This window comes from Pteronotus mesoamericanus, unplaced genomic scaffold (assembly GCF_021234165.1).
Source record: "Pteronotus mesoamericanus isolate MK-2021 breed Mesoamerican mustached bat unplaced genomic scaffold, CSHL_Meso_final scaffold_54, whole genome shotgun sequence".
NCBI lineage: Eukaryota > Metazoa > Chordata > Mammalia > Chiroptera > Mormoopidae > Pteronotus > Pteronotus mesoamericanus.
Window position 1 is genome coordinate 1,429,481 of NW_026555321.1, and position 10,491 is coordinate 1,439,971.

The 10,491-nt window shown below is 60.5% G+C and overlaps 1 protein-coding gene across 2 annotated transcripts; it reads left to right on the top strand.

The window, feature by feature from the left end:
* Positions 1 to 841: 841 nt before the first annotated feature.
* XIRP1 (xin actin binding repeat containing 1) lies at positions 842 to 10,095 on the top strand. 2 transcript variants are annotated; one of them, XM_054595048.1, is made up of 3 exons: positions 842 to 991; positions 3,736 to 7,072; positions 7,494 to 7,561. In XM_054595048.1, exons 2-3 carry the CDS (start codon positions 3,740 to 3,742, stop codon positions 7,500 to 7,502), a joined length of 3,342 nt encoding a protein of 1,113 aa, XP_054451023.1. In that variant the 5' UTR covers positions 842 to 991; positions 3,736 to 3,739; the 3' UTR covers positions 7,503 to 7,561. The 2 variants fall into 2 exon arrangements, with proteins under 2 accessions (XP_054451023.1, XP_054451022.1); XM_054595047.1 differs by having other exon boundaries at positions 3,736 to 10,095.
* The last annotated feature ends 396 nt before the right edge of the window (positions 10,096 to 10,491 follow it).

Sequence of the window (10,491 nt, forward strand, 5' to 3'; positions counted from 1 at the left end):
AGGCTTGGGGCAGCAAAGGCGGGGCAGGGGTGACCCACTCCACCCCCGTCCTTCTGTGACTGAGAGCTGATGACTCCAGGGTCAGAAATAACCCCACAGTCAGCTCCCTGCCTACCACTCCTCCCTTCCCCTCCCCTCCATTCCCAGAAAATCTGGGCCCTGAGTCAGAGGGAAGAGCCCAAAAGTAAACAAGGACCCGGAGAATCTGCTGTGAAAACCGCGGAGCCACTCTGTGGAATTCTTTGCTAAATCTGGGACCTAGCGAAGAGCTATGGCTGGCAAATTCAGACCTGTAGACTGAGCTGTGGGCAAGCCGGGGAACGGACAGAGGGGACAATCTTCAGTGCCGAGGGGGTGGGGGAGGAGGAGAACCGAGCCTTATGTCACAGGGAGCGAGGGCCCGGGCCGAGGCGGGCAGGGGAGCGGGGAGCTCCAGCCTCCGGGCACAATGGACACACACTCATCAGTCCAGAGTAGGGGGGGGGGCTCCCAGGACGGGGGGGGGCAGGGCTGTCCAGGTGTCAGATGCCCCTCCTTATTCACTTCCTCAAAATAGCCCGGGACACCAGTACCCCACACCATGGCTGAGTGGCTGAGCGGCTGAGTCACAGAGCCCCATCCTCAGATCAGACTCAGGTGAATGAAGCCTTCCCCTCGCTCCGCCTCCCCTCCCCAGCAGAGAGGACATGTAACTGATTCCCCAGGATGGAAGAGTGACTTCCACAAGCCCTAAAAATAACCGAACCACTTCATACTCTGAACTTAGCCTCTCCCGCCCGCCCCCACCCGGGCCCACCCCCTAGCCAGCAAGATAAAGGCAGCTGCTGGGGCTGGCAGGGGACAGAGACCTGGTACCAGGGCAGCGAGAGGGCATCTCACGGAACCAGCAGAGTAGACCCCACCCCGATCAAGGAGCTCAGGAGGAGCCACAGACACTTAGGCCACACCTGCCACAGACCCCAAGCATCGCACCAGCCAAGCAGGGCATCAGGTGAGTGCCTTTCCCCCGCAGGCTGGCTGGCCAGGCTGGGGTCCTCTCTGGACACACTCCAGTGGCTCTCAGGAGAGCATGCGTGAGGGGGCAGAAGGAGGTTGGGGGCCATGCAGGTGAGCGGAGGGGTCTCTGATATAAAATGATCCCACAAGGAAGTTAAGGGGGATTTAGCATGAGCCCCATAGGAGCTCTCAGACTGGCGGTCACAGGCCTGAGGCCCGAAGAAGGGACAAGTACTTGCCAGTCTGAAAAAAATCCAGAAAGGCATTCAGGAGGAGGTGGCCTGGAGTTGCAATATTTAAAACAGGAATAGAGCTCCCCAAACCTCAGGGCTTCCTCCCAGGAAGGCCCAGTGTCTGGAGGAAAGGAGAGGAGACCTGGGAAGACACACGGGCGGAGGGTGGGAAGCAGGGCTGACTCTGCACTGCGAGGACGAGCTCTGCGATTGGGCATGAAAATCCGGACATGTCCGGCGCAGGAATGTCCCTAGGGCTGGCTTGAGCCATCATCCCACCCAGTGGGGAGAGCCCTGGGGGCAGGTCTTGGGGGTGCAAGGTGGGCAGACAAGGTCTGCATCCGCCCAGGTGTAGAGGCTGCAGGGGGGCTGGGCCAAGGAGGGGCAGGCTGGGGGGGGTCGCCCCGAGGGGGTGGCTAGCCCTGGAGGCCAAGCTCTGGGATGCCTCGAGGGACTCAGGCCCCCACCCTAAGTCTGGCCCCAGTCCTGAATTCTGCCCTCCCCCCAACCCTGTCCCCGCCTTCTAGAAACTTCAGCTCTGGGAGTCTCAGGTCAGGTGGGGGCAGGCATGGGAGAACCAGGGGCTGGGAAACCTGTTTCAGGCCTTGCTGCTGCTCTCTGGAGCCCCTGGGGATAGCTCCTTTCCTCTCTTTGGGCCTCAGTTGCCCCATCTGAACAGTGACCTCTGAGGGTCGTTGGGTCTGACACCCTTGGACTCTGTGAGTCTAACAGTATGTGACCATAGCAGGGATTCTGCAGATTCCTGGGGGTGGCGGCAGGGTGGAGTTAGTGGCCTTGCACATGCCATCTGCTCAGGCCACACTGGTTGTGACACAATGGGGAGGAGGTGGGGACAGGCAGGGTTTGCCTTTGGCAGGGGTCCTCATTAGAACTTGGGGACTAAAGGAACCCCCCCAGAGTGTGTGCTGAGACTCAGGTGGCAGGTGGCAGAGTTCACAGTCCTCGGGGTCCTGACGGCTTCGGTGGACAAGCTGGGGTGGGGGTGGGGCAAGCAGGAGGACGCCCTGCCCCCACCTGCTGCCACTGTCCCTGCACCTCCCCTCAGCCCCACGCCCCTTTGACCGCTGAAGGGTTCCAGGCCCCAGTACCGGTCACCCTGAAGACCAGGGGCAGGGCCCGGGATCCCAGGGAGGAGAAGGAGAAGAGATGGGCCAAGGCACCCAGGGTCCCTGGCGGAGCCGAGCCCCCCTTGGAGCCCAGGACTGCTGTGCTGAGGCCAGGACCTGGGCTATATTTAGCGCCCCGTGTGGAGCAGAGCAGTGGGTCAGGGGCAGCGGGTGGGGGCACATGCTTCTCATTCTTCCCCTCCTGGCCTCCGGGGACTGTTTGTACACCTGTCACAAGCCAGATAAGATACAGGGGACAGAGACCAGAGAAGGGCTTGAGAGGTGGGAGACCATGGAGGGGGCAAGGGTGAGCTGGGGGGTGGGCAACACCTTGGTGGAAACTGATTGATAGGAAGACAGAGAAAGGAGAGGACCCTGGAGCCAGATTCGGGCCTGTCGCATGCAGTTGGGACCAAGTCTCCCGGAGCAAGGGGATGGGCTGTCTCTGCCGGGGCCCCCCTCCCTCTCCTCGGGGTGCCTGCTGGGGAACTGTTAAGAAAGTTTCAGCCCCCACCCTCTTATTTCTTGGGATCCAGGCTTCAAATAGGGTCTAGGAGCCCCAGCCCAGCACTGCCTCCCATTCATTCACCAAGCTCTGACCCTGCAGGGCCTCAGTTCCCTCATCTTTAATTACAAGTCATTGCGCTAGAAGACCCTTAAGATTCCCCTAGCTCACACCTCTGGGTCTTGGGGTATAACACAGAAACCCCTACCTGAGATTCAGGATCTGGCTCTGCTAACCATGAGAAACCTGGAGAGCCTCTACTGCCTCCGCTGTAGCCTGGACTGTGGGTCTGGGAAAGGTTGGAGAGTGAGTTGAGAGCATAGGTAGAGAGGTTGGGCAAAAAGCCCAGTGACAGTGGCAAGTGCGCCCTCTGGTGTTACAAAGGGGAATTTCTTCTCCTTGGGAAATAGTCCCCAGTCACAGGCCTTCTCCCTGGCTGAGATGCGTAAAAGTCAGGAATCCCTCAGTCCACTCATCTGGGACTCCGCCAGGGAATGCTGACTTTGGTAAAGGAAGGTGATTTGGTAAAGGAAGGTGAGGATGAGGCACGTCCAGTTTGCCTGCTGGAGGTCTGAGAATCCCTTGTGGGGCTGAAGGACAAAGCTTCCTGGCCAGCAGAGCCCTACTTGCTCAGGTGATTCTGGGGAAGCCGGGACTCACCTCAGTGGATGGTTCCATATGCCCCAAGTTTAAGATCTGTCACACACCGAGCACGCAGGTGGCAGAGTGAGACCCACGTGCAGTCTCCCTGGAGAGGGCATGTCACCGTGGCCCTACTCTGTCCCTGCACCCTGCTCCCTCCCATTTCCTCCAGCAACCAGCCCCCTCCCACCGAAGGCCCTCAGCCCATTCTCACCTCTGCCCTTCTCTCCAGAAGGATGTCCAACGCCCAGATGCAGGTGGCCCCCACGCCAACCATCCCGATGTCCACGGCAGAGGACCTGCCCCTCCCTCCACCACCAGTCCTGGACGGTCTGCCGCTGCCACCACCCAAGGAGTCCTTCTCCAAGTTCCACCAGCAGCGGCAAGCGAACGAGCTCCGCCGCCTCTACAGGCACATCCACCCTGAGCTCCGCAAGAACCTGGCCGAGGCTGTGGCTGAAGACCTGGCTGAGGTCCTGGGTTCTGAGGAGCCCACCGAGGGCGACGTCCAGTGCATGCGCTGGATCTTCGAGAACTGGCGGCTGGATGCCATCGGGGACCATGAGAAGCCAGCTGCCAAGGAGCCCGTGCCCAGCGGTGACGTCCAGGCCACTTCCCGCAAGTTTGAGGAAGGCTCTTTTGACAACAGCACAGACCAGGAGCCAGCCAGACCTCGGCCATCTGGAGGGGATGTCCGTGCAGCCCGCCGGCTGTTTGAGACAAAGCCACTGGATGCGCTGACGGGTGAGGGTGAGGGTGAGGCCGAGGCCCCGGAGGCCACGGTGAGGGAGCCTGCAGCCAGCGGAGATGTGCAGGGTACCAGGCTGCTCTTTGAAACTCGGCCGCTGGACCGCCTGGGCTCCCGCCCCTCCCTCCAGGAGCAGAGTCCCTTGGAGCTGCGCTCAGAGATCCAGGAGCTGAAGGGTGATGTGAAGAAGACAGTGAAGCTGTTCCAAACGGAGCCACTGTGTGCCATCCAGGATGCAGAAGGCACCATCCATGAGGTCAAGGCCGCATACCGGGAGGAGATCCAGAGCAACGCGGTGAGGTCAGCTCGTTGGCTCTTTGAGACCCAACCTCTGGATGCCATCAACCGGGACCCCAGTCAGGTGCGGGTGATCCGGGGGATCTCCCTGGAGGAGGGGACCCGGCCTGATGTCAGTGCAACTCGCTGGATCTTTGAGACACAGCCCCTGGATGCCATCCGGGAGATCCTGGTGGACGAGAAGGACTTCCAGCCATCCCCAGACCTTATCCCTCCCGGTCCAGACGTTCAGCAGCAGCGGCATCTGTTTGAGACACGAGCGCTAGACACTCTAAAAGGGGAAGAGGAGGCTGGGGCAGAGGCCCCGCCCAAAGAGGAAGTGGTCCCTGGGGACGTCCAATCCACCCTGTGGCTATTTGAGATGAAGCCCCTGGACACTCCCAGAGACAAGATCCAAGTGGGTCACCTGCAGCGGGTGGGTGCCCGGGAGGGTGATGGTTCCTCAGCACTGTCCCTCTCTCCAAGTGTCCCCCAGAAGGACGGGGTGAAGGGGGATGTGAAGACCTTCAAGAACCTTTTTGAGACCCTTCCCCTGGACAGCATTGGCCAGGGTGAGTCTTCCACCCCCAGGAGTGTGAGCAAAGTAGAAGGAACGGATTCTGCTGGGCAGTCTCAGGACATAGGGTCCCCAGTGTATGCCATGCAGGATGGCAAAGGCCATCTCCACGCCCTGACCTCTGTCAGCAGAGAGCAAGTAGTCGGAGGTGACGTGCAGGGCTACAGGTGGATGTTTGAGACACTGCCCCTAGACCAGCTGGGCCGAAATCCCAGTACTGTTGACGTGGTTCGGGGCATCACCCGGCAAGAAGTGGTGGCTGGAGACGTGGGCACCGCCCGGTGGCTCTTTGAGACCCAGCCCCTGGAAGTAATCCACCAGCGGGAGCGGCAGGAACGACAGGAAGAAGAAGGAAAGTGTCAAGCAGACCTCCAGCCAGAGGCACCCGCCAAGGGTGACGTGCAGACCATCCGGTGGTTGTTCGAGACATGCCCCATGAGTGAGTTGGCCGAGAAGCAGGGGTCAGAGGTCACGGACCCCACAATGAAGGCTGAGGCACGGTCCTGCACTTGGATGTTTGTGCCCCAGTCCCTGGACAGGCCAGCAGGCTCCAGGGAGCAACACCTGCAGGTTAGCCAGGTCCAGACTGGAGAAGGACAGACAGACAGACACGTCTTTGAGACTGAGCCTCTGCAGGCGTCTGGCCGTCCCTGTGGGAGAGGGCCCGTGCGATACTGCAGCCGAGTGGAGATCCCTTCGGGGCAGGTATCTCGTCAGAAGGAGCTTTTCCAGGCTCTGGAGGCAGGCAAGAGGGAAGACCAGGGATCAAAGTCAATCCCTGAGCTCATCCCTGTGGGCTCTGTGAACAAGTTCACCTGGCTCTTTGAGAATTGCCCCATGGGCTCCCTGGCAGCTGAGAGCATCCAAGGAGGTGACCTGCAGGAAGAGCAGTCCGTGGGCCGGTCCAGCAGGGTGCTTGAGAGGCAAGAGACGGCAGCTGAGGCGACCTTGCGCTCTCTGCATGCCACGCCCGGCATCCTGCACCATGGAGGCATCCTCATGGAGGCCCGAGGGCCAGGGGAGCTCTGCCTTGCCAAGTACGTGCTCCCAGGCCCAGGGCAGGGGGCCCCCCACATACGGAAGGAGGAGCTGGTGTTTGGCGAGCTTCCCAGGATTGTCCGCCAAGTGCTGCAACGGCCGGGCGTGGACCAGGAGGGGCTGCTGGTTCAGGAGGACCCAGCGGGCCAGCTCCGGTTCAAGCCACTGAGGCTTCCAGCTCCAGGTAGCAGTAGGAACGTCGAAGATCTGGACCTAGAGTTCCAGCAGTTGCTAGCTTGTGGCTTGGGCACCTCAGTGGCGAGGACTGGGCTGGTGATGCAGGAGACAGAGCAGGGCCTAATCTCACTGACCGCCTACTCCCTGCAGCCCTGGCTACCCAGCAGGGCCCCCGAGAGGGGCAGTGTGCAGCTGCTGGCCAGCTGCATAGACAAAGGAGACCTGAGTGGCCTGCACAGCCTGCGGTGGGAGCCACCGGCTGACCCAAGTCCCATGCCAGCCAGAGAGGAGGCCCAGAGGCCGCCCCAAACTGAGAACATCATTCATGTTCCCCCACTGGACCCCAGCATGGGGATGGGGCATCTGAGAGGCCCAGGAGCCACTCCCTGCCCGCCATGGACCACCGAAAAGGCAGTCCCTCCGGTTGGCAAAGAAAAGCAAGAAGACAGTGGCACTGGGCAAAAAGGGATGGAAGCTTTGGGACAGTCAGAAGGAGCCACGACCACACCCCCAGGGCCCGGGGCGACCGGCCTCCAGGCCACCATGCAGAGTCTTCGGACGGCCACAGCGGAGGCCCAGAGCCTGCACCAGCAGGTTCTGAACAAGCACAAGCAGGGCCTTGCCCACAGAGCTACCTCCATACCCTTCCAGGACGGTCTTCTGCAAGCCCCAGCCACGGCTGCTGGGACCACTCAAAGCAACACCAGGCCTCTGGCTGGAGGGGACCCCAGGATCCCAGCAGCCCCCAGAAAGGTCAGTGGGGAAGAAGTACTCCCCGGAGGGCTGCCTGGGGGGTGGGTGACCATTCAGGACGGCATCTACACTGCTCATCCTGTGAGGACCTTTGACCGACCTGGAGGTGTTCAGCCCTCTGAGACGGAACACCCACCACAGGGCAGGGAGACGGCCCTGTTGGCCCAGGCTTCCAGCCCATTCCATGGATGCCCAGGTCCGAGTCTTGGGCCAGGGCGGGAGGAGCCCAGGGGCTGTGCACAGAGGGCCCCGGGGCCTCCAGAGAAAGCCATGCCAGGAGTCGGCCCAGGGGGCCTCCACGCTGCAGAGACCACCCTGAAGGCTGCCTCTTTGGCCCCTCACACTCTGGCCTCCGGGTCTCAGGCTGCAGGAGCCAGCCAGCACCCCCATAATGCCTCTGTTCCTCCTCCTCCTCTCCCAGCTGCTGTGACAGGACCTGACTTCCCAGCCCGAGCCCACCATGATGAGGACTCCACCCGGCGGGCCTCCGCGCCACTGCAAGACCCCCTTCTCCACTCCCACAGCAGCCCTGCTGGCCAAAACACCTCTGGGGAGTCAAAGACAAAGGCCCCGAAACTGGACCCTACCATGCCCCCAAGGAAGAAGCCCCAGCTGCCCCCCAAACCTGCATACCTAAGCCAGATCCCCCCTCCTCGGAGGCTGCCCAAGCCCTCAGCTCTCTCTCTCAGCTCCTCCCAAGGAGAATACAAGCAAGGCGAGACAGATAAAGCCATGCCTCGGCCGGCCAAGGTCTCCACCTCTACAGGCCAGGAGCATGTGCCTCTGGCTGGATGTTCCAGTGGTCAGAGCCAGCCCAGCCCCCAACAAGGTCCCAACACCATGGCCCCGAGGCCAACCAAGAGTCAGGCTGTGGGTAACAATGCCCAGAGCCCTGATCCCCTCAAGCTCTCAGCTGTCAGCAGTGACCCTACCTCACTGCAGCAGGACCCCAGCACCCCAGAGGTGAAGCCGATGGAAGGCTCCCAGCAAGGGGCACCTGAGAGCCCTGAGATTCTGCAGGGAAGCCAGCAAGAGCTGCAGGGCCTCCTGAGCCAGGTGCAAACTCTGGAGAAGGAGGCCGCAAGCAGCGTGGACGTGCGGGCACTGAGGAGGCTCTTTGAGGCTGTGCCCCGGCTGGAAGGGGCCCTTCGGGCTACTGCTGCCCCCCGTAAGCCCGAGGCCTCAGTGGAGCAGGCCTTTGGGGAGCTGACCAGGGTCAGCACAGAGGTTGCTCGGCTAAAGGAACAGACCCTGGCCAGGCTGCTGGACATTGAGGAAGCTGTGCAAAAGGCCCTCAGCTCCATGTCTAGCCTCCAGCCCGAGGCTAACACCAGGGGCCATTCCAAAGGACCCTCAAATGACCACAGTGCCTGCAAGGTCAGTGTCATAGACAGCAGCAGAGCCAGACCCAACTGCTCAGGCCAGGAGGTCAGGGGTCAAACTGCAGTCAAGAGCCAATCCGAGGTTACGTGCGATACTGACATCCAGAGTCAAGCCAAGGTCAGAAATCACACAGAGGCCGGAGGTCAAGCAGTCTCAACCGCCCCTTCCACCAGCAGGCTGGAGACATTGAGAGAAGATTCAGGCCTCCCTTCTGTCTTGCCTTCTAGCAGAGATTCGCCCTCCTCTCCAACCTTCATCTCCATTAAATCAGCCGCAAGGAAGCTTCCGGAGGCTCCCAGCCCCAGGGGCGGCCCAGATGTCTCAGTGAAAAGCACAAACCTGGCCCAGGATGTGAGCCAGGCCCTGCCCTACCAGAAAGGTGTTCAGGACAAGGTCGAGAAAAAGGAGATCACCCAGTGCTCGGCACAGCCCAAGCCTGCCCCTGCCTCAGCCAAGCCCGTGTCCAGCGGGCGGCAAAAGAGTGTCCTAGAGCTACAGACTGGGCCTGGTGGCTCCCAGCACTATGGGGCCATGAGAACTGTGACTGAGCAGTATGAGGAGCTGGACCAGTATGGAAACTCAGTCCTCACATCCTCCACCACGGTCACTGAGCAGGCAGGGCTGCCAGGGGGCCCAGGTGCCCACTTTGGGCTCCAAGCCTCCCCCTTGTTAAGACAGTTCCTGCGCAGCTCCTGCGAGCTCAGCGGGGGTCTGGCGGAAGCAGGGAGGGTGCCAGTGCCCTGCAGCCACTCCCAGCCTGCAGCCCAGTGAGCCCCTCCGCCTCCCACCAGTCCCTGGGGCACCTCCCTCCAAGGAACTGAGGTGGGTACCTACCGCCTGCACGCATGAGGCCAGGACCAAGAAGAAAGGGCATCTTCGGAGACTTACAGTTGGTTTCCCTTTCATGGGCTCCATCAATAGGCCCAGTTCTTGCAAAGAGAGAAAGAAAAACTGGGAAAGGCCCACAGAGAGGCCTGGGGAACAAGAGTCAGATGGTGGCTCTCAGCTGTTTGTAGAGGGTGGAATAAATTCAGGCACCTGTGCTCCTCACACAGGACTGGCCCGCACACTGACATGCATGAGTCTGCATGCCACTGCTTGAGACGGAGCCCCCCAAGTGACCCGCCACCCTCAGTCTTCACTGCTTTTATGATGAATCGAAATGTCCTCAGCCATCTGCTCTTTAATCCCTGGAGAGGACAGGGCCAACTAAACACTGGATTGGCCTCTCTGTTTGGGCTCAGGCTGAGGGCTGCAGCGCCTTTGTCACCATTTCCATGGATCAGAGGCTCATCCTGGCAGCCCGAAGCTCACACAGACAAGGTCGGCAATCAGTAATATCCCTAGAGGCCAAAGGGACTGCCTCCCTGCCCCCACTGCCCCCCCCCCCACTTTGCATCCAAAGGGGAAGAAAAAATTCAGAATAAACCTCAGTTTCATTCTCTCCCCTGTGTGTGTCTGACTGTGCTCCTGGGTCCACTCTGTGAGAGAAAAGAGCCACAACCTCCAGGTACCCCGTTTTCCAGGCAACAGCAGCGTTGGGGGGCTGGGAACAGCCACCCCTTCTTCTGCCATCTTGGCTGACACCCAGGAAGGTCTGCCCATGCCCCTGTTCTCCTTTCTCTTCTCACCCCACCCCCCTACACACACACATACACTGCTGACCCTCTGTCTCTGGCCTGTCGGCCTGGCGAGTCTTGGACGCCATCCTGGAGTGGCACCTGATCGGAATCCTCTTCGAGGGGAGGGCAGCCCAGTCAGGCCCGGGAATATCTCTTCTCACCTCTAGGTGGAGTCCCTGTCTTGTTCATCTCGGTGTCTCCAGTACTTACTACAAGTGCCTGGAAGGCACTGCATAAATGTCAAAGAAATGAACGCACGAATGAAGTGAATTCAGAGTCATCCAACTAACATTTATTGAGCACCCACTTCATGCCAGGTTCCGTTCAGGGTGCTAAAAATAGAGATGAACAAGGTTACCTTAAACTAACCTCATGGAACTTAGCTTTAAAAAGGGAAGACAACGTATTATAAGC

Excerpts from the sequence above, each read along its gene's own strand:
- XIRP1 (XM_054595047.1), top strand. The coding sequence starts at position 3,740 with ATGTCCAACGCCCAGATGCAGGTGGCCCCCACGCCAACCATCCCGATG.